At 37.8% G+C, this 22,500-nt stretch overlaps 2 protein-coding genes across 6 annotated transcripts in view; both read right to left on the reverse strand.

The window, feature by feature from the left end:
• Window positions 1-11,374, reverse strand: part of LOC137646925 (uncharacterized) — a 17,415-nt gene extending 6,041 nt beyond the window's left edge. Inside the window, exons 1-3 of one of the 2 annotated variants that reach the window (XM_068379995.1) lie at window positions 11,233-11,374; window positions 5,865-6,707; window positions 5,217-5,372 (exon numbers count right to left, since the gene is read on the reverse strand). In XM_068379995.1, coding sequence (XP_068236096.1) covers window positions 5,217-5,372; window positions 5,865-6,707 — 999 coding nt within the window. In that variant the 5' untranslated portion in view covers window positions 11,233-11,374. Of the gene's footprint in view, window positions 1-5,216; window positions 5,373-5,864; window positions 6,708-8,741; window positions 8,983-11,232 lie in introns of those variants that run through there. The other variant, XM_068379994.1, reaches the window with a different exon arrangement.
• A 2,110-nt stretch (window positions 11,375-13,484) lies between these two features.
• The window catches only part of LOC137647265 (uncharacterized), a 482,594-nt gene continuing 473,578 nt past the window's right edge, over window positions 13,485-22,500 (reverse strand). For all 4 annotated transcript variants that reach the window (XM_068380659.1, XM_068380661.1, XM_068380658.1 and 1 more), the window contains 2 exons: window positions 16,870-16,963; window positions 13,485-16,344 (listed from right to left, as the gene is read on the reverse strand). In XM_068380659.1, the coding sequence (XP_068236760.1) occupies window positions 14,800-16,344; window positions 16,870-16,963 (1,639 nt within the window). In that variant the 3' untranslated portion in view covers window positions 13,485-14,799. The remainder of the gene's footprint in view (window positions 16,345-16,869; window positions 16,964-22,500) is intronic.

Consider the following 22,500-nt stretch of genomic DNA (forward strand, 5'->3'; position numbering starts at 1 on the left):
GACGAAGTGAGGACTCGCAGCACTGAAATCTCTTTTGAAATCTAGAAGGACACTGACGAACTAAGGAAAAGAAACAATGAAATCTTGAAAGAAACAGATAATCTAATGGAAGAAGATCTTGAAAACTAGAAGACAGGAGAGAACAGAGAAGAGGAGCCTCTAATGCCAGAGGTAAGACACCTAAAAATACAGAAACTCTAATGCTAGAAGTAAGGCACCTCAAAATATAGATCGAAAACCCTCTATTGCTAAAAGTATGGAACCTAGAAATATATGTCAAAGAACTTCTAATGCTAGAAGTGTGGTAGCTAAAGAGAGAGGTCAAAGAACTTCTAATGTTAGAGGTGTGGGAGCTATAAAGGGAGGTCAAAGAACTTCTAATGCTTGAGGTAAGGGAGCTGAAAAGAGGTCAAAGAACTTCTAATGCTAGAGGTGTGGGAGCTAAAAAGAAGTCGAAGAACTTCTAATGCTAGAGGTGTGGGAGCTAAAAAGAGGTCAAAGAACTTCTAATGCTAGAGGTGTGGGAGCTAAAAAGAAGTCAACGAACTTCTAATGCTAGAGGTGTGGGAGCTAAAAAGAGGTCAAAGAACTTCTAATGCTAGAGGTGTGGGAGCTAAAAAGAGGTCAAAGAACTTCTAATGCTAGAGGTGTGGGAGCTAAAAAGAGGACTTCTAATGCTAGAGGTGTGGGAGCTAAAAAGAGGTCAAAGAACTTCTAATGCTAGAGGTGTGGGAGCTAAAAAGAGGTCAAAGAACCTCTAATGCAAGAAGTGTGGGAGCTAAAAAGAGGTCAAAGAACTTCTAATGCAAGGGGTGGGGGAGCTAAAAAGAGGTCAAAGAACTTCTAATGCAAGGGGTGTGGGAGCTAAAAAGAGGTCAAAGAACTTCTAATGCAGGGGGTATGGGAGCTAAAAAAGAGGTCAAAGAACTTCTAATGCAAGGGGTGGGTGAGCTAAAAAGAGGTCAAAGAACTTCTAATGCAAGGGGTGGGGGAGCTAAAAAGAAGTCAAAGAACTTCTAATGCAAGGGGTGTGGGAGCTAAAAAGAGGTCAAAGAACTTCTAATGCAAGGGGTGTGGGAGCTAAAAAGAGGTCAAAGAACTTCTAATGCAAGGGGTGTGGGAGCTGAAAAGAGGTCAAAGAACTTCTAATGCAAGGGGTGGGGGAGGTAAAAAGAGGCCAAAGAACTTCTAATGCAAGGGGTGGGGGAGCTAAAAAAAGGTCAAAGAACTTCTAATGCAAGGGGTGTGGGAGCTAAAAAGAGGTCAATGAACTTCTAATGCAAGGGGTGTGGGAGCTAAAAAGAGGTCAAAGAACTTTTAATGCAAGGGGTGGGGGAGCTAAAAAGAGGTCAAAGAACTTCTAATGCAGAGGGTGGGGGAGCTAAAAAAGGTCAAAGAACTTCTAATGCAAGGGGTAGGGGAGCTAAAAAGAGGTCAAAGAACTTCTAATGCAAGGGGTGTGGGAGCTAAAAAGAGGTCAAAGAACTTCTAATGCAAGGGGTAGGGGAGCTAAAAAGAGGTCAAAGAACTTCTAATGCAAGGGGTATGGGAGCTAAAAAGAGGTCAAAGAACTTCTAATGCTAGCGGTGTGGGAGCTAAAAAGAGGTCAAAGAACTTCTAATGCAAGGGGTGTGGGAGCTAAAAAGAGGCCAAAGAACTTCTAATGCAAGGGGTGGGGAAGCTGAAAAGAGGTCAAAGAACTTCTAATGCAAGGGGTGTGGGAGCTAAAAAGAGGTCACAGAACTTCTAATGCAAGGGGTGTGGGAGCTAAAAAGAGGTCAAAGAACTTCTAATGCAAGGGGTGTGGGAGCTAAAAGGAGGTCAAAGAACTTCTAATGCAAGGGGTGTGGGAGCTAAAAAGAGGTCAAAGAACTTCTAATGCAAGGGGTGGGGAAGCTAAAAAGAGGTCAAGGGAACTTCTAATGCAAGGGGTGTGGGAGCTAAAAAGAGGTCAAAGAACTTCTAATGCAAGGGGTGTGGGAGCTAAAAAGAGGTCAAAGAACTTCTAATGCAAGGGGTGTGGGAGCTAAAAAGAGGTCAAAGAACTTCTAATGCAAGGGGTGTGGGAGCTAAAAAGAGGTCAAAGAACTTCTAATGCAAGGGGTGTGGGAGCTAAAAAGAGGTCAAAGAACTGCTAAAGCAAGGGGTGGGGGAGCTAAAAAGAGGTCAAAGAACTTCTAATGCAAGGGGTGTGGGAGCTAAAAAGAGGTCAAAGAATTTCTAATGAAAGGGGTGTGGGAGCTAAAAAGAGGTCAAAGAACTTCTAATGCTAGCAGTGTGGGAGCTAAAAAGAGGTCAAAGAACTTCTAATGCAAGGGGTGTGGGAGCTAAAAAGAGGCCAAAGAACTTCTAATGCAAGGGGTGGGGGAGCTAAAAAGAGGTCAAAGAACTTCTAATGCAAGGGGTGGGGGAGCTAAAAAGAGGTCAAAGAGCTTCTAATGCAAGGGGTGGGGGAGCTAAAAAGAGGTCAAAGAACTTCTAATGCAAGGGGTGTGGGAGCTAAAAAGAGGTCAAAGAACTTCTAATGCAAGGGGTGTGGGAGCTAAAAAGAGGTCAAAGAACTTCTAATGCAAGGGGTGTGGGAGCTAAAAAGAGGTCAAAGAACTTCTAATGCAAGGGGTGGGGGAGCTAAAAAGAGGCCAAAGAACTTCTATTGCAAGGGGTGGGGGAGCTAAAAAGAGGTCAAAGAACTTCTAATGCAAGGGGTGTGGGAGCTAAAAAGAGGTCAAAGAACTTCTAATGCAAGGGGTGGGGGAGCTAAAAAGAGGTCAAAGAACTTCTAATGCAAGGGGTGTGGGAGCTAAAAAGAGGTCAAAGAACTTCTAATGCAAGCGGTGTGGGAGCTAAAAAGAGGTCAAAGAACTTCTAATGCAAGGGGTGTGGGAGCTAAAAAGAGGTCAAAGAACTTCTAATGCTAGCGGTGTGGGAACTAAAAAGAGGTCAAAGAACTTCTAAAGCAAGGGGTGGGGGAGCTAAAAAGAGGTCAAAGAACTTCTAATACAAGGGGTGTGGGAGCTAAAAAGAGGTCAAAGAACTTCTAATGCTAGCGGTGTGGGAGCTAAAAAGAGGTCAAAGAACTTCTAATACAAGGGGTGTGGGAGCTAAAAAGAGGTAAAAAAACTTCTAATACAAGGGGTGTGGGAGCTAAAAAGAGGTCAAAGAACTTCTAATGCAAGGGGTGTGGGAGCTAAAAAGAGGTCAAAGAACTTCTAATGCAAGGAGTGTGGGAGCTAAAAAGAGGTCAAAGAACTTCTAAAGCAAGGGGTGGGGGAGCTAAAAAGAGGTCAAAGAACTTCTAATACAAGGGGTGTGGGAGCTAAAAAGAGGTCAAAGAACTTCTAATGCTAGCGGTGTGGGAGCTAAAAAGAGGTCAAAGAACTTCTAATACAAGGGGTGTGGGAGCTAAAAAGAGGTCAAAGAACTTCCAATGCAACGGGTTTGGGAGCTAAAAAGAAGTCAAAGAACTTCTAATGCAAGGGGTGGGGGAGCTAAAAAGAGGCCAAAGAACTTCTAATACAAGGGGTGTGGGAGCTAAAAAGAGGTCAAAAAACTTCTAATACAAGGGGTGTGGGAGCTAAAAAGAGGTCAAAGAACTTCTAATGCAAGGGGTGTGGGAGCTAAAAAGAGGTCAAAGAACTTCTAATGCAAGGAGTGTGGGAGCTAAAAAGAGGTCAAAGAACTTCTAAAGCAAGGGGTGGGGGAGCTAAAAAGAGGTCAAAGAACTTCTAATACAAGGGGTGTGGGAGCTAAAAAGAGGTCAAAGAACTTCTAATGCTAGCGGTGTGGGAGCTAAAAAGAGGTCAAAGAACTTCTAATACAAGGGGTGTGGGAGCTAAAAAGAGGTCAAAGAACTTCCAATGCAACGGGTTTGGGAGCTAAAAAGAAGTCAAAGAACTTCTAATGCAAGGGGTGGGGGAGCTAAAAAGAGGCCAAAGAACTTCTAATGCAAGGGGTGTGGGAGCTAAAAGGAGGTCAAAGAACTTCTAATGCAAGGGGTGGGGGATAGATGTTGCCAGCGAGGCTTGGGGGAAGGCGCGGCGGCGTCTGTGTTCTTTCTGATGCGTAAACTTAATTAAATACAAGTAAAAACAGGGCATTAAATACGTATTATAAATACTAAACTCTCTTATCTTGATAGCACAAATGAAATATTACAAGTTCCAACATGTAACTAAGCGCTCCCGAAACACGAGTCAACCTTTTACTTCTGCTTGGAGGATATTCTCGCAAGTAAAAGGTAATCATTGTGAATATGGAAAGAAAGATTTGCTTATACTTCTACCTTTTGCTTCAGAGAATTACCTTGTACTTCAACTTTATGCTTACAAGGATATCGTTCATTTTTATGAATACCTCCCATTAACTTGTTTTTTTTTTTTTGTCTTTTTTTATTTCAAGTAATTCATGAACTTATTAAGTATTCACGATAATTTAAAAACGTTCATAGAATCAGCACATACAAATGGAAATATCCGACTCGGAAACTTATGAAAAAATAGAGGAAAATAATGTCTTTTCTAATTTTCCTCTATAATTGGGCCCAGCCTTCATTTGCCTTGCTTTCTTTGGGTCTGGGCTAGAAAAAGTTACTAGGATAGCTGTTCCACAGGAGTAAATGAAGAAAGACAACCAGACCTACATGAAACGCAAAATATATAAATAAATCCATAAATCTTTCTATATGAGACAAAAAAGTTTTAGGGACATACTGAATTCTGTTTCAATGAGACGGAACCTTCCACAAGAAAAATCAGAGCAAGACAATGCATTGCATATATTGTAACCACGCTGCGAAAGCAAATTTATTGTAAAACCTAGTGATTTTGATAAAACAGGCCTCCAAGTGTATTTAAATGCAAGCGCCAATTCTAGAGATATGAACTTAATCTTCCAGGTACGAAACGTTGAGATAAGTCCATTTATAGCTTACATATGAAATATCTGTTTTAATGTTGTTAATGTTTTTAAAATATTTAATCTTAATTGTTCATTACTTCTTATATCGTTTATTTATTTCCTTATTTCCTTTCCTCACTGGGCTATATTCCTAGTTGGAGCCCCTGGGTTTATAGCATCTCGCTTTTCCAACTAGGGTTGTAACTTAGCTAGCAATAATAATAGTAATAATAATAATAATAATAATAATAATAATAATAATAATAATAATAATAATAATAATAACAATAATAATATAAAACACTACTGAAACCACTTACCGGTATTTCGATGCCAACGTCCGGAGGCGAGTCGTCTCTTAAGGAATACAGGTGAATGCGCCCGTTTGTATATGCCAGTCGTGCCCATCTTATTTTATTTTCCTGATCTGCGATGGCGTAAACTGGTTTTTTACTCGTCAATAATCCCTTCAGGTCCTGGGAGTGAATATGGGGAATCAGTGCTAAAATCAAGAGGGTAAGAAGAAATGGTCCTACGTGAAATGTATCCAGGAAAAAATTTTCAATACAAAAAACTGTGGAGTTTCTTAAGATGATTTAAAATATTGTTTTTAAATTATTCTTATGGAATGTTAACCATACCGAAAAGTCTTAGGGGTGGGGATGTGATTCCGTCTATAATAGTAATTCAATCTCACTTAATAATGGTCTTCGTAAATATTCTCACAATCATAAACCAGTGAATGGATTTTGGATTAATAGGACTTTAGCCCTTTGGGATGGTGCTGGGGCAAGGGAGGCCAGTCAGGGTCTAGGTGCAACATGATGGAAGAAAAATGAAATAGAAGAAAAGTATTAAGGTAAACGGGGGCGAACAGAAGCTACAAAAACTCTTAATAACTGGTGCACATCATGAGGCACATGTCAGGAAAAGTGAGGAAGAAAAATACTGGAATGAGATGACCTTACCTTCTTCACACAGGATATGGCTCTCATAATGTTGTGACATTCTTTCTGTCTGCTTTCTTCCATGAACAGTTCAAAGGCATTCTGGTGGAAACTCGACTTCTTCATCAACGTCAATACATCTTGGGGAGATGTTGCTTTCCTTATGTTATCTTTTATATCTCTAAGAGATTCTAGCAATTCAGTTAGCCTCGCGAGCCTAGTGACAATAGCCGCCTTATGCTTTCTGTGCTCTTCCAAGTTTTCAGAATGGCCGTTGTTCTGGAAGTATTTCGAAGTTTCAAAGTACGTCAGCGTGAGATCCAGTATCTTTAGAATGGTTTCCAACTCTCGTTTACCCTCGACTGATGCCTTGATGTACTTCTTCAAGATGGCATTGTGAGATTCTCTTATCCGGCCCATCGCTTCGGCGATGGACAGCAGGAAGCAACAACCAACAGGCGGGTCTGGATGATCAACAGCCAAGCACTCACGACACACCAAGACTGCGCAGCGAAAACACACGAAGAACAGAGGACAGCCATGTCTGGGGCACTCTCCTTCGTTCTGCTGAGGTATGGACAAAGGCATGGTCAATGGAAATGATAATCTTGGCAAAATGACGCTGCCCTCTTTCCTAGCACAGAGTAAGCGGGATAACCTCAACACGGCATGGTTGATAGGTAAATCGGAGGAAGTCTTCTCGCTGAAAGTCATGCGACATTCTGGGCACGTCTTACTGATGGGGATGAGGGAATCCACACAGGGTGAGCATACAGAATGACCACACTTGAGGCTTCTGGGTAATCGCTCATCGCTGTAAGCAGCGTCACACACACAGCAACACGGTAAGGTCTCTGAACTCATCTGAAAGTTGATAACAAATACGGATTAACATAATACTGTTTCATATTTGAAGTACACTCCAAAATCAAACCATTGTTCTCTAGTTTTGGGCAGTGCCATAGCCTATGTACCATGCTTTTCCACTTTCTTGAGGTAGAGTTTTCTTGATTGAGGGTACACTCAGGCACACTATTCCATGTTATTTCTCTTCCTCTTGTGTTTTGAAGTTTTAATAGTTTATATACGAAAGATTTATTTTAATGTTGTTACTGTTCTTAAAACATTTTATTTTAATAGTTAATTACTTATCTTATAATTTATTTATTTCCTTGTTTCCTTTCCTCACTGGGCTACTTTCCCCGTTGGAGCCTTTGGGCTTATAACACCTTGCTTTTCCAACTAAGGTTGTAGCTTAGCAGATAATAATAATAATAATAATAATAATAATAATAATAATAATAATAATAATAATAATAACACGCTCTCTATATTTATACTTATTCATATATTCATTTATTTACATTTAAATACAATATATAATCCCGCAGATTAAGAATATGTTATAAAAGTTGTCACATTAATAGCAAAACTAAAGAAAATAAAAAAAGTCAATGCATTGACTTCTCTCCCTATCACATAATGGCAAAACAATGCCCCCCCCCCCCCCAAAAAAAAAAGCAAAATATTTCGAACTGTAACAAAAACAGAAGTTACATGAATTTTAAACCAAATTACACTACGCTGGTGTCATTTAAGTTGCTTCACAATAGTAACAACAATTAACTTATTTCATATAAGCAAAATGGTATGGAAAAATTAATATATAGTTTTACTACATGCTGTAAGGACACGATTAACTCTTCTGCTACTAGGTAAGTCGATCTTCTAAGCAGTAGGCCTACAAGCATCAGTTGCACTTCGGGGATTTATACTTAATGATGATGTGCATTTGTTGGCCAAATGTAAAGTTATTCTCATCGTATCAAATATGATAATGAAGGAAGTATTATCTAAATAGCTGATACTCGATCGGATAAAAAAATTATAAGAGAAATATATTAACCTTTTCTGGTTCAAACCAGTATTACGAATTAACGGATTTTGGGTCGTATGGCCAAGCAGAGGGGGGGGGGGGGGCGTCATTCTAATGAAAGATAGCTGCTCCTCTTCAGAAAACGTAAAAGTGAAAAAAATTACATGGTCGGAAAGATGGGACTGATTTTACATAACCTCTATGACAGGATCTCGAATTTTGTAAGTTAACCGTAACTAAAGATCCCTGAGACGAAATATAATTCAATATCTCAAAAAAGAATGTAAGTAATATTTTTTTAAGAGTATTCGCCATATCACAATGTAAATAAAACACGAGTTTGTATCTTAACGGTGACATACACAAGTAAGAGTTAATATAAGGCTGTGATGAACTTTTTTAATTTAACTTTAAGGGCTACTTATCTGGTTCTGTACAGCAGGGGAACCTTACTCTCTACAGGACCTCCACGACCGTTTTATGATGTTCATTCGGGAGCATTTAACATTTCACAATGCGTATTGTTCGCTTACTGTTTGATCATCGGTGTCGAAACACTTGCAGAATAAGTCTTTAGGTTCCTCTTGAAAGCTTTAATATCAATTATTCGGATGTCTCATGGAAGCCTATTATAAAGTCTCAGGGCCGCATATTTAAAGACTCTAGAATCTACAGTATATTGTATCTTGGTTCTAATAGTTTGAAACCATCTGTGACTTTTCTCGTGTCAGGACGACTGGTTGGCTGCACAACTTATTGTTTAGTTACTCAATAAACTTGAAATCTAGTTCCGTTTTCTTTGTCAGTCACAATATCCAAGAATTTTCTTTGTTACCATAACAACACACCATAGAAAAACACGAGGATAGTATAGCCTTAAGATTGTTGATTAATCAATTCATTCTCTCAGAGAAATAAAAAAACAGTCACATTAAGCGCACTCTTCTGAACACTAAGTCGAAATGCATATTCATCAAATGTTAAGACCTACCAAGACAATGCGGAAAGACAAGCTAACTTACCTTTACTTGTTTACATTACCGGTAGTAAAAAATCCACTCTGGAGACACTTTTACTGCTTGTTTTTATATATCTGTCCTTTAATGAGAGTTGTGTGCCAGTGATATCATTACTGAACTCCTTCTGGCAGCTGAAGTAGTAGTTTGGTGTAATTCACTTGATTTTAAGTGAAGTTCAACATGCCGAACTGGAAGAGTTTACTTTGCTGCCTAGCAACGATCGAGCTGGAATAGGAGGTGCCGAATACCCTTATTTGGAAGGTGATTTACTGGAAACTTCTTCATTAGCGCAGTCCATTGGATTGTATAAGATTATTAGCCAGCCTAAAGTATATTGTGGGAGGGTACTAAATAGAATTTCTGAAATTTTACTTGGGCTTTGATATTTTTGTAGTGTATCAGTTTGTCATGAAGGCTCTTTAATAATAATAATAATAATAATAATAATAATAATAATAATTATAATAATAATAATAAAAACTGTCTATTCATTTGTTTGTTATATTCTTAAAATTGAAGAGGCTCCGATAATTAATAAGTGAATAAATATTCATTTGTATCGTAATGAAAATGATTTGTATATCATTTTATTTATATAGTAGCCATATGCTAACATTATTTCTTTATTTATTATTATTGTGTTTATGCATGTGAACAGTTGCATACTATATATTTTTTTTCCTTCAAAACATTCCATATACCCATCATAGCTAAAACTCTATTTTCTTTTAAATTGAATCCTGTGAATGCAAAATGTCCATAACATCAGAATTGGTAGGTACCGATTGCCAAAATTACGGAGATACCAAACGTATTTTGGTTACATGAAGGTATTGTAGGTACGGTTTAGGTATATGGGCTACCTAGACCGTGGTTGTAGGCAGAATCCTTATAGTAATATGTGAATGGCTACATCCGAACTTTGCTGTTCATGGCATGCAAGCAAATAGGCTGCCAAAGCATAGAACGTTTGTTGCTGTTTCTTTTAAAAAGGAATAATCATCACACTGAGGTCTTGAGTTGACGGTTCAGCAAGAGTTATGGAGACGGAATATTATTATTATCATTATTATTTGCTAAGCCACAAACCTAGTTGGAAAAGCAGGATGCTATAAGCACAGGGGCCCCAACAGGGAAAATAGCTCAGTGAGGAAAGGACCCGAAGAAAAATAAAATATTTTAAGAGCAACAATATTAGAATAAATATCTCCTATATAAAATATAAAAACTTTAACAAAAAAAGAGGAAGAGAATCAGGAGAGAATAGTGCCCGCGAGTGCACCCTCAAGTAAGAGAACTCTAACCCAAGACAGTGGAAGACAATGGTACAGAGGGTATGGCACTACCCAAGATTAGAGAACAATGGTTTGATTTTGGAGTGTCCTTCTCCTAGAAGAGCTGCTTACCATAGCTAAAGAGTCTCTCCTATCCTTACGAAGAGGAAAGTGGCCACTGAACAATTACAGTGCAGTAAGAAGAATAGTTTGGTAATCGCAGTGTTGTCAGGTATATGCGGCAGAGGATAATATGTAAAGAATAGGCCACACTATTCGGTGTGTGTATGTGTGTAGGCAAAAGGAAAATGAACCGTAACCAGAGAGAAAGATCCAATGTACTACTGTCTGGCCAATCAAAATACCCCATAACTCTCTAGTGGTAGCATCTCAACGGGTGGCTGGGCCCAGCCCAACCTACTATCTATAGAAATAGGCCTATCATTCACCATCTTCAATTTGAATTGCCTCCTATTTGCTATAAGGTCACTTGTTACAATAATAAATTTTCTCATTCAAGGGTAATTTTTCTAGAAACAATGAGTCAATACTTGTATTTTTTTGACCTGCTTGTGGTGCTACGAATGGCATTATCGGTCTGGTGGGCGTTGCTTGGTTAATATGGATTTTGCTTGCTTTATGTGACGACCATATATATTTATGTGACCATTATAAGTTCTTTAAGTGCGTTTTGCTCACATTTTTAATCTATTCACTTGGATTTCTCCTAATTTAGCTATTTAGCTTCTCTAACCTTTTCTTGTTTCGTTCCCATTTATTTCATGTTTGACGGATAACTCAATTAAGCCTACTGTCTCCTTTTCCCTCACTACGCCTTTGAGGCTTTGGAAATTTTATAGAATTTTCTTATTTCCAAAGGGTCAGTTAATCTTTCAACAGTTTTATTAGAAATAAATTTTGGGATTTTCTATCTACTACAAATATCTTCAAATATTACTCTCCATTAGCTTACCTATTAATCTATTGTTGTCAGAATTTATGTTGCGGACTTGAATCCTATTCTATTTACTCTATTCTTGAATTATTTTGTATTTTTTTTTCTAAAGGACACTAGCCAGATTCCCTTTCCTGCTGTGACGATCCAGTTTCTTTATCACTTTTACCATTCAAAGTTTTAACATTTACAAATATTATTGGTACAAGTGTTTGATATATATATTTCGTGGCTTTCAATGCTATTTTTACAATGCTCCTCTTACCTTCAATGACACTGCTTTGTATTTTACTTTTGTAGATTTTTATAACTGATTCTAAGTCCTTTACACCAAACTTGTTATAAAGTCTCCTATTCCATTATATTACTTTCACTGGACAAAAATGTTCCCACTACTTCACTTGAGACCTTTTTCTTGTGACTGCTTGAACACCAATCATTATTTTCCCTCATTGCTTCCAAAAGGATGTTATTAATATTACTTGAATGGATTTGCCTTTACAACGGCTCACTGATCTAGGGAGGAAAACAAAATAAAACAATCGGTTCAGTTTTATCCTTTATAAAGTTTATAAACAAATATAAATCATTCTTAGTAATGGCATCCTTTCACGCTTTGTCGCCATGATGTGTGTCTAAGCTCAAGTCACTCATAAACAAACAAACAAACGAACGAACGAACAAACAATCATAATGGGACTAAGAAAAGGGAATTACTGCGCCTAAACCATCTGCATTCTGATCAGTCATGACGTCATCAGTGCCCACCAGCCAGGCTTAAACAAGGTCACAAAAGGCTCTCTACTCTTATTTTTGATATACAGCTTATTTATATATTTCATACGTATACAAATACATATGCATATACATACACATACCTACATATGCACATGTATTCCTATATTCATCGAGTAGGTGTTTGAAGCGCGCGATTGGCTGTTTGTGAACTGACAAAATCATGACGTCAGATATGACGTCACAGAACAAGCAAACCCAACTGAAACATCTACAATAATTCCATTTCCCAAGTCACGTGATTAGTTTCTCCTGTATTTTTATTTGTTTTTTTAAATAATTCCATGAAATTTACAGGGACCAAATATTTCTCTATGTATATGTATATATATATATCAGCAAGATGATAAGGTGTGTCAGACACCTGTACTTTTTTGTTGCATCCATCGACAGGGGGTGGATGAATGATCGTTGGATGATGAGATGGATGAGGAAGGCTGAAGTATCCATAAGGCATCCATCACTGGAGAATAGGAGGAGAGCGACTACGCGGGATTTTATACCTCGTTCATTTCCACTTCAGAGAATAATCTTAAACGTAAACACTGACTTACAGATTAGCGGGGAATGTTTATTATTAATCCAGACTAATGAAAGAGGCAGATTCAATGCAAAGCTTATTGCTCAATATTTAAAACATTGGATTCATCTTTGTTTATGAAAGAGAACTATAATAATTACGCTTTGAGAAAAGTTAAAAGGAAAAAAGTGAAGATTTGGAATTTAGTTTTTTTAGAAGACTTATACTCGTAAGAAGGAGGATTTGAATTGTAGAGGATTAAAAAGCTATTGAAGCGAAGAGGAAAACTAGTTTGATTAGAAAAAAGGGAAACGGCAAAAGTAAATATAGGAAAAGCAAATGAAAATGGGTGAAGGGGAAAATATATGGGGTGGAAATGCAGGGAAAAGATGTTCAGTAAAAAGAAATTTGACTTTATTGGAATTCTTGGTAAGAGATAAACTTGAGAAACAGAGAAATTTTAAGAATTGAACTGACGATGGAATGATTGTAAAACGATGACGTTGATAATGATAATGAGAGAGAGAGAGAGAGAGAGAGAGAGAGAGAGAGAGAGAGAGAGAGAGAGAGAGAGAGAGAGAGAGAGAGAGAGAGAGAGAGAGATCAAATGTATCGCTTCTCTCATACTCAAGAGATGAATAACAGCGCATAGGACACTTCAGCAGGGATATATATATATATGTTTATATATTTATATATTTTGATTTATCAACACCGACGGTGTAAGATGGAGTGGAATTGGAAAAAAAAAAATCAAGTTTGACAAACACGGAGCATTTCTTCTGCAAGATTATTGCGCTGGTTTTCACAACGAACGAGCCTTGCATTCAATTGAAAAAAAAAAGAGTGATGGTAATAACAATATTTTCTTTACATCATTTTCTTTGTATCTCATACGTTCCAGTTCAAGACAACTGTGTGTCCTCAGGATGAGAAAGATAAGGGATTTGGATAACCTATTGTTGCCTAGTCCACGTTGGAAGCGTCACTTTATTTTCTTCTTCTTCTTTCTTTAAATCAAAGTCTGAAGGCAAAAGACTTCTGATGTTGATTTAAGCCACATCTTGGACACAGTCGTGTCTTTCCAATGTACACAAAACGTTTGCCTTGCCATAAACGCACTAGTGGTCATCACAGAAAACAGAGCAAGGAATGATTTTATTTCTTCTGCCTTGTTGGAGAGGAAAACTTTTCCCCTGTACTTATTTTATTTTTGTTACAGAAATAAAAAATAACGGCGTGATTGTTTCGTTACTTCATAGTATTCATAACTGATCACCATCATCCATCATTCGTGAACACTGATTTCATTTCCTTGTGTTTTATTTTTATTTTTTTTTCTGTCTGCCTAGGTCCTCGTTGTTTCCAAAATCTCAACATGACGAGCGCTTTCGATATAAAACAACCAGGAATCGATTCGTATTCCATCAAAATCAAGGATTCAAAACAAAGTGGAGAGGAACTAGGAAAGGAGAAACGCAGTTTGGAAAAAACTCTACAGTCTATGAAGGAAATCAAAATGAAGTCACTGTAATTGTATAATCGCGCTATAGTCATAACATTTGGCTGCTAAGAATCATAAGGACAACAATGATACGAGAGAAATCATAATATATCAAGAAATGCGAGAGGCAAAAGGTCATTATCATAGTTACATTATCAATAACAATCATATAAACGAAGTGTTGCAACATAATTGGTGAGATACAGAATGCGACTTGTGATAACAGCTATGATGATACAGGTAATAATACTGATTCCAACAGATAATGTGATGGTTAATTAATACAGTCTTCAATTTTTTTTTTAGGAAGTACTTCTTAAGAGTATACAGCGTCTGAATGGAGAGATAAAAGGGAGAAATACTTTCTTTGACCTTCAGAAAATATATGTATATAAACCTAATAAGAAAACTATTGTTTTACAATAAATACAGTATCCAAGTCATAAAATACAGTATCTGTGATTACAATTTCCGTATTTCATTTTAATAGCACAAAAAGCAGTTTCATATGTCCAAGCAAAACATATTTAGGGTTTGTAGTATTAGGCAATTATATCTTTAATACTAAACCAATCTCTGACTAATGTATTATGCTGTCGTTCAAGCCAACAAAGTTTGCTAACTCAGAAAGCACTGGACTGAGAGATACATTCGCTCTCTGTCTTGTTGCAACGTTACACCAGCTTGAAAAGATTAACATAGAAAACAAATATATATGCCACTAGGTAAAAAACTTCGAACTATGTTAGGGCAACCTAAAGAAAATTAGCGTTGAAATACCAGCAAGACTTTTGCTTATTTTTTTTTTTTTATATTTTGCTAAAGAAAAAACAGATTTGGGTAGCTCTTAGTTTTTATGTAGGCTTTGAATACATCACATCTAATACAACTAATACGCTTAATAATCGGTGTCTATACTTCAATGAGGCTACTGTCGTGACCTTAATATACAGATTTATAAACCCATGATTAAGCAAAGTGACAATGAGACCGTACACATAAGAGAATGAGCGTTAACAGGAGGTTTCCATGACGTTATTGGTTGATGAGGAAGGGCTGGAATCCTCACGCTGTAGATTTTGGCGGGCCCCCGGTGATGCGTTTGGGTATGGAGAGCTCGGAGGTGCCGGGGGGAGGGGAGGAAGATCGTCTATGTCATCATCCTCCTCCTCCATGTAAGTCGGGAGTGAGGACTGACTTACAGGAGGGTCATGCCTGAACGTCGGGCTGACAGGAGGACACTGAACGTTATGCTGACGTCTCAGGACCCTCTTTCCATTGCGCCCATTGGCTTTGGCAGAACCTCCAGCTCCTCTTTTGCTGCCCTTTCTCTTGATTGAAGGAGTAGGCTCCAAGGAATTAGAGCGTGAGGTAGAGATGCGGGAGGTTCTTGGAGAAGCAATGGGAGATCCAAGAGGGGAAAGAGTTGGAGTGGAGGCTCTGCTTGTATCTGCACTTGGAATATCTATACTCAACTCGGGTACCATTAAGTGGAATGATACCGAGTCACTTGCTTCTGATCCACTGGAGGATTCACTTGATTGTCGCTGTGGATCAGTCGCACTATCTGATCTTCTTACCGCTGGATTTTGTTCACTGTCAGCACGCTTGAAGGATGCTGACGCTGCCTCCTCTTTCATTTCTGGCGTGGTAGCAGAGTTTGTGCGCCGCAGTGCCGGTACGGTAAATACAGCACACATTGGCTCGTCTTCTATACTGCTGGTTGGTGCTAGAGAATTTGAACCACGACTACTGCCCAAACTAGCTTCACTGGTCAATGCAGAATGCGCAGCTAACCGTTCACAAGAGGCAGTTAGGTTTGAGCCTAACATTGGAACCAAAAGAGTGCCCATCACTGGAATGGCTGCCGAAGAGAGATCCTGAACCTTCTGACGCTGCAGCGGCTTCTTACGTCCCCTCAGCTCAGCTGGTCGATGGAGATTACTTAGAGTTTGCATGCGCACAGGAGCTGAAAGAGAAGGAGAAGCAGGCCTATGAGCAGGATTGATCCCAAGGCGGAACGACTGAACTTTGCGCCTTGCGAACCTAGGTGAAGGGGAAAGGTTGGTTTGTGGGGTAGCCAGTAAAGAGGGGGTACCACTATCCATACTCTCAGAGAAACTACTACCCGTCTCACCCACAGAGTCCTCAAGAAAGACAGAGTCAGAGCCAATAGAACGAGAGTCATAGTCTGGAGAGTCAATGGACAGGACAGAGGTAACGCGGCCCCTCCCAGGTAATGGCAGACGAACAAGCTCAGAATTATCAGACACACTTCGGACAGATCCACACGGAGAGATGTTGGGGGTGGGTTGGATAACGTTGATGTCAATAGTCTGCACCCATTCTGCTGTGGCGTGGTCGCTGTCCCAATCCATACCACCGAGTTGGAGTAAGGGTTTATTACCTCTTGGTCCCAGTCCTGGGACGCCGAGGAGGCCCATAGAGTTGATGTCAGATGGAAGGTCGTGAGTAGAAGAGCCAGCGCTATACCCGTCACTGCTCGATCCAGTCGACTGAAGACGCACTCCAGGCACACGTAAGAACTCCGATCGACACTGGAAAGGGAAAAAATAATTACTAATGAAGTGATCTAAATGACTTAAAAAAATAATATTGATTTTATTTTTAATGGATCGTTTTTATATTTTTACTAAATTTCACTACTTTGTAACAACAGTTCCTTAAAATAATTGTCATCGCTTTGAAGGAATGTGATTGCTCATGTACTTCTTTTTTATATTTTCTACATATTCACACATGCCTCAAATAATATTCAAGTCTTCAGAACAAAATCTAGAATAATCTGCAAGAGCAAAAAGAACATATCTTGTTACAAGAGCGAGAAACTGTTCCATGAAAGAGATACTTTTTAAAGAAAGGTACAATAAAAAGGTAATTTGTACCAAAAGAAAAACTTACAATGAAATAAGCCACAAAAAGCAACTGAGGAAAATATCAATTGAATGTTAAGCAAAGAAAATAAAAATCCAAAATGAAGGAAAGAACGAAATAAAAAAAACAAAAACAAACAAATAACTCTGACTGTCCAGACACCCCTGGCGACGAGGTTCGTAACTTACTGAGTGCGCCGTCGCCTGGGATGCATCATCCCTTTCGAACGAGCTCATCCGCGAACAGTTGATGCGCATAACGCTCCCAGGTAGACTTTTCACGCTGTTGGTGACAACAATAAGAAAATTCAAGGTGAAATTGAGTGATACTGTCACAAACGACTTTCTTTTTTTCTAAGTTTTAGAAAATAGGAGAGAAAGCTGAAGGCTATTGAGGCTAGTGGTGGGAGTAGGTGTGTGAGGGGTGTTGTAGAGTATTGGAGTTATTATAATGAGAGACAATAACTATAAAATTGATAGTAATTAGACGACACATGATCATAACAAGGACAGCTGCTGTCTATTGGAAGTTCAAAAGATTTTATTATTATTTTTTTCTTTATTAGGAACAAGGATTAAAACTAAGAAGAAAATAAAACTCCCATAAGATGTTGACTAAAAAGGGGACTTTAATAAAAAGAAAAAAAAAAGTGACAAATTAGTAGCTTTGGCAAAATAAATGAAGTATTATAATTTGGTCAAGACTAAAAGTAAATTGAAGAGTAGGGCTCATGGGGTTTATACAGTAAAAAAAGAGCAAATATAACGTAAGCCGATTAAAAAAAGGAAAACAAAATTAAGATGATAATTAAGTAAAACATGTTAGTACAGCGAAGCCTGAAATCTTACGAACATTAAATATTACATATAATTTAATAAAACTTTATAGTTTAAAGTTTTCTTTTTAAATATAAGGTCCTGATAGGTTAAATGATTTTAAAATGTCTTCCAAATGATCACGATGGATTAATGAAGTCTGTTCATGTTATCTGGGTACAAAAAAGGGAAAATACGGGCAAAGATAGATTTGTTGAAGAATTTTTTCTAATAAACTTAGAAAAGAAAGATCAACCGAAGTTCTGCATTTTTTGGGTACCACATTTAATTGAAAATATTAGACACAAAACGGAAGAGCAACAAATATAGTTTTACTTTATTACACTAAACACATTTCTTTTTACAATACTACTCGTACTAATGCTGCTAATTATACCAGCATTATCTATCATTAAAAAAAAGATATTCTACAGTTGCACATGTTCCTATGAAAAGATTTTAAACTAATATTGTTTGTCTGACAACAACAAATTCTGTATTGGGAGACATACCGTATATGTCCCCATCAATATAAGTGTCTACTCACAAACACAAATCTTCCCATAACACAAACTACTTCCTTTATCAACAGCTACTTAGAAGGTTTTCTTCCACGATGCAAACATGTCTTCGAGTTTTCGCTATCCATCAGGCACTTTCTAACATAGAACAAATACTACTGTTCCAGTGGCTACTAGGCTATTAACAGCTATGAAATAATTTGATAACACCATAAGGTTGCGTCTTGAAGTTACCTGCAATCAAGATTTTGTTTTCTTTGCAAACGAGTTATGGAACGTAAGATGGGTTCAATTGCCGTTATAATATCCTATACTTATTTTAGGGTTGTGGTAGCAGATGTGGTAACGTTCCTGACTGGTGAACGCCAGATGGGTTCGAGTCCCGCTCAAACTCGTTCGTTTCTTTGGTCGCTGCAACCTCACCATCCATCAGGCTCTTTCTAACATAGAACAAGTACCACTGTTCAGTGGCTACTAGGCTATCAACAGCTATGAAATAATTTGATAAAACCATAAGGTTGGGTCGTGAAGTTACCTGAAATAAAGATTTTGTATCCTTTGCAAACGAGTTATGGAATGTAAGATTAGTTCAACTGTCGTTAAAATATCCTGTACTTATTATAGGGTGGTGGTGGCAGATTTAGTAACGTCCCTGTCTGGTGAACGCCAGATTCGGGGTTGGGTCCCGCTCAAACTCGTTAGTTTCTTTGGTCGCTGCAACATCACCATCCTTGTGAACCAAGGATGGGGGTTTGGGGGAGCCTATAGGTCTATCTGCTAAGTCATCAGCTGCCATTGCCTAGCCCTCCTTGGTCCTAGCTTGGGTAGAGAGTGGTTGGGCGCTGCTCATATGTATATATGGTCAGTCTCTGGGGATTGTCCTACTCGATAGGGCAATGCCACTGTCCCTTGCCCTTCATGAGTGGCCTTTATACCTTTAAATAATTTTCTAAAGAAACATTTAAGGTAATATTATCCTTTCCTAATTTCCTTTTGAGATCTACGTTCACCTACTTATGTTCATCCTGCATTTTTGCAACAGGGGTTATCAGAGCTTAAGAAATTGCAATGTAAAGATATAGAATAGAAAAAAATCTGATAACAAGTTTGATTTATAGGTAGTAAACAACATAATATTTCTCATCATTTGAAGTTCATACATATATCTGAAAATGATTCCCATGTAAATTTTACTCCTTACTTTAAAGAATTTATGATCCAATTGGAATCAGAATCTAGAGGCAAAATAATTAATCCGCTTTAATTAATTCCAACTGGATTCCAGTTTTTGATCTTTACCTCCAGTCATTAGCAACCGTTAGTCTCGGGAAACGTAATCAAGATTAAAATTTGACTCTAATCAAAAACTCAACCAAAGATTTTGAGTTCTTCACAATAACTGAGCATCAACCTTGCAAAAAATAATTTAAGAAAAAATCTTATTTATCTCTTATCATTTAGTGAAAGTATAATACAATTATATACTATTTCTGTCTTATCTTATGTTTTTATAATTTCCTTCTGAAGATATATCCAATAATACGCTTGGTCTTTAAAAAAAAAAAAAAAAAAAAAGAAAGCCTTCATGGAGAAGCTTGCCATTTTCCCTCTACCTTGGGAATTTCAAGAAAACACGAGAAATCATCAAAATAAATGAATGCCCAGAAACCGTGTAAGAAAAGAATTCATTTCCACACACATGAAAAAAAAAAAAGGTGGAAACTCAAATGCCCTTCGGCGTCAAATATTCCCTTAAAGACCGCCCTCCCACCCCCCCTTCGAGTGAGAGAAGTCAAAAGGACTCCTGACTTTACGAGTGCGGAGATAACGCCCGGCTTCCGCTGGGGTACGTGGTATTGGCAGATGGCTTGCTGCTCAAACGTCTGCAGAGGAACGCTTGTCTGCTTCCTGGAGAAGCCTTTCGGTGATGTTCGAAGAAGGGGAAAAAAAGGAGGAAATGTGGAAAAAAGGAAGGGTATTTATTTCACATCTTATTCTTTATTCATATTTTTTTCTAATTCAACAAGTTTTCTTAATAGGATGATATGATCTTCACGGTTTTTTGTTTGGTTATGTTGGTCAACAATGTAATTGCTTTGGTGTAAGTGCTCCTGAACACATCTGTCCTCTTTCCTTGGATTTTTCATAACACTATGAATATATTCATAATGCTATGAATACTATGAATATACCCAATTAATAGTGTAATACTATTCATAGTATCAAACTATTTTAATATACTATGAACACTATGAATTAGGTCTCTTGACATTACTACTTACAACTCAACACTGATGAACAGTTATCGCCAACCACATAAGTTACCATAAAGTTTTGCATTGACATTTATAGTTTAATTTTACTAATATGTCCCTGTGCGTCTGCCTCTTTCCGTCATGTGTCATTATTGTGCTATCTAATCGTGATCAGACAACCTTGGATTATGGTCAGGAGGTTCGTATGATTGGCCTTGATTTTAGGGCTGCGTTTGACAGAGTTAATCGTGAGGACCTTGTTTTCAAACTTGAATATCTGGGAGTAGGTGGGTTTTTTCTTAGCATCGTTAATAAATTTTCAAGTAATAAATTGTTAGTAGTTGTTGATGGACACCATAGTGACTATAAGAACGTACTATCTGGTGTTCTTAAGGGTAGTGTTCTCGGCCCATTACTTTTTATACAATATATGCATGATATATGACATAAAGATATGATGCTACTCTCTTCTACTGTATCAGTTCTATCTCCTAAATGTAGACCTGCTGTTGATAAGTCTCTTAACAGAGATCTAGCTAAAATTAGTGCATGCTGCAAATCATTGGGCAGGAAGTTGAACCTTAATAAAACTCAAAGCATGATTGTAAATCAGATCAAGATCTTTGCATTGACCATGTCTAGCTGTATACAACGCATTTAAAATTCTATGTGGGATTCTTGATTGCAAATTTACTTATGAGAAACACCCAGTGTGTGGCTTCTTCAAATGGTGACCAATTTATCCTAAGGAAATGTTTTAATTCTCCAGATGCTGATTCCAATCTTAATTTGTTAGTCAAAAACCTGCGGTCTATTAAATTCCATATCCATGATCTGGATATTAATATGTGGCACCGTAGTTCAGTTCACTCTATGCGCATGTTGCATAAGATTTTTCGTAAATCAGATCATCCTCTAGTATTCAGATCTTCCCAGACTGTACCATCCACTAGGTAATACTAAGTAAGCAGTTACACCAACCAGTCTTCCCTTCTCCATCATAAGGCTCAATATTAAACAGTACTTTATAAGTTTTATTTCAGCTGTTATCAGATTTAGGAATGACCATCCAAACCAGGCGGTTAAATCGGCATAATACTTTTCTGTTGAACAGGTTGACACAAGTCTCGTTTCATAGTTTATAAATGGATGATCTTTATTAACGTTAAGACTGACCATAGTATATTTTATATTGTTTCATTTTAATAACTTCTCATATATTGCTTATTCGCTATTTCTCTATTTCCTTTGCGTTCTGGGAAGCTATACCTGTTGGAGCCCTTAGACTTGTAGTATTGTACTTCTCCAACTAGGGTAGTGGCCTGAGTAGTAATAATAATGATAATAATCATTACTATAACTTGATGCAGAACATACCATTCTGTAAACTTATAATAGTGGAAAGGTACCAATACAGATTTCAGTCATGGGAAATTATAAATATGATGGACAGGAGGTTTAGAGTAACTGCAAAGTGAAACTGCGAGAAAGAAGGATGACTGTTGGGATAAGTGCCAAGACAAACTCTATGGAAGGAGTATCCATAATGGGAAGGTGTAGAGTAACTGCTTTGATTAGATTTAATTGTCATGGGACAAGATTTATTGAAAAGACAAGACAAGTAAGTCAGTCGTTAGTATGGGAAACTACACATGGTAAGAACAACATTAAAAGATATAATGTTATGGGAAACTAAGGAAAACGGGAAGGTCAGGTTTGGGTAACCATCATGGGAAACAACTTTAGGAAAGAAAGTCAACCCGGCTGAGTTAACCATCACGTAAATCGTAGAAAAGAAACACTTAAGGGGGGGGGGACTGCTTACAGTTATGTTAAACAAGGCAGTTGAATATAACTTTAGGGAGATTGTGGCAAAGAAAGGTGAAACAAGTATGAAAACCTTTCCACTTACCAGACAAATCCAGAGCTTACTGAGACATGCGTTCTAGTTATCGCCTGAAGTAAATCTAACTACCGTATGTCAACAAACCAACAAGCAACACATAAGTCTAAACGAATAATTCACAGGCATTGAGATAACTAAACATAGATTTACAGTCCATGGGATAACAAAACAGGATGAGACACAGTCCTTGGAATAACTAAATATTAAGACAGACAGGCAATTAAAGCAAACTAACACCAATTTCACATAAAATCTGTGGTTTCTGTGTTTCCTTCAGGCAAACGCCGTAACAGAAGAAAGCGTCTTGAGATAGAGTTTTATT

The sequence above is a fragment of the Palaemon carinicauda genome, chromosome 9 (assembly GCF_036898095.1).
Source record: "Palaemon carinicauda isolate YSFRI2023 chromosome 9, ASM3689809v2, whole genome shotgun sequence".
Lineage (NCBI taxonomy): Eukaryota > Metazoa > Arthropoda > Malacostraca > Decapoda > Palaemonidae > Palaemon > Palaemon carinicauda.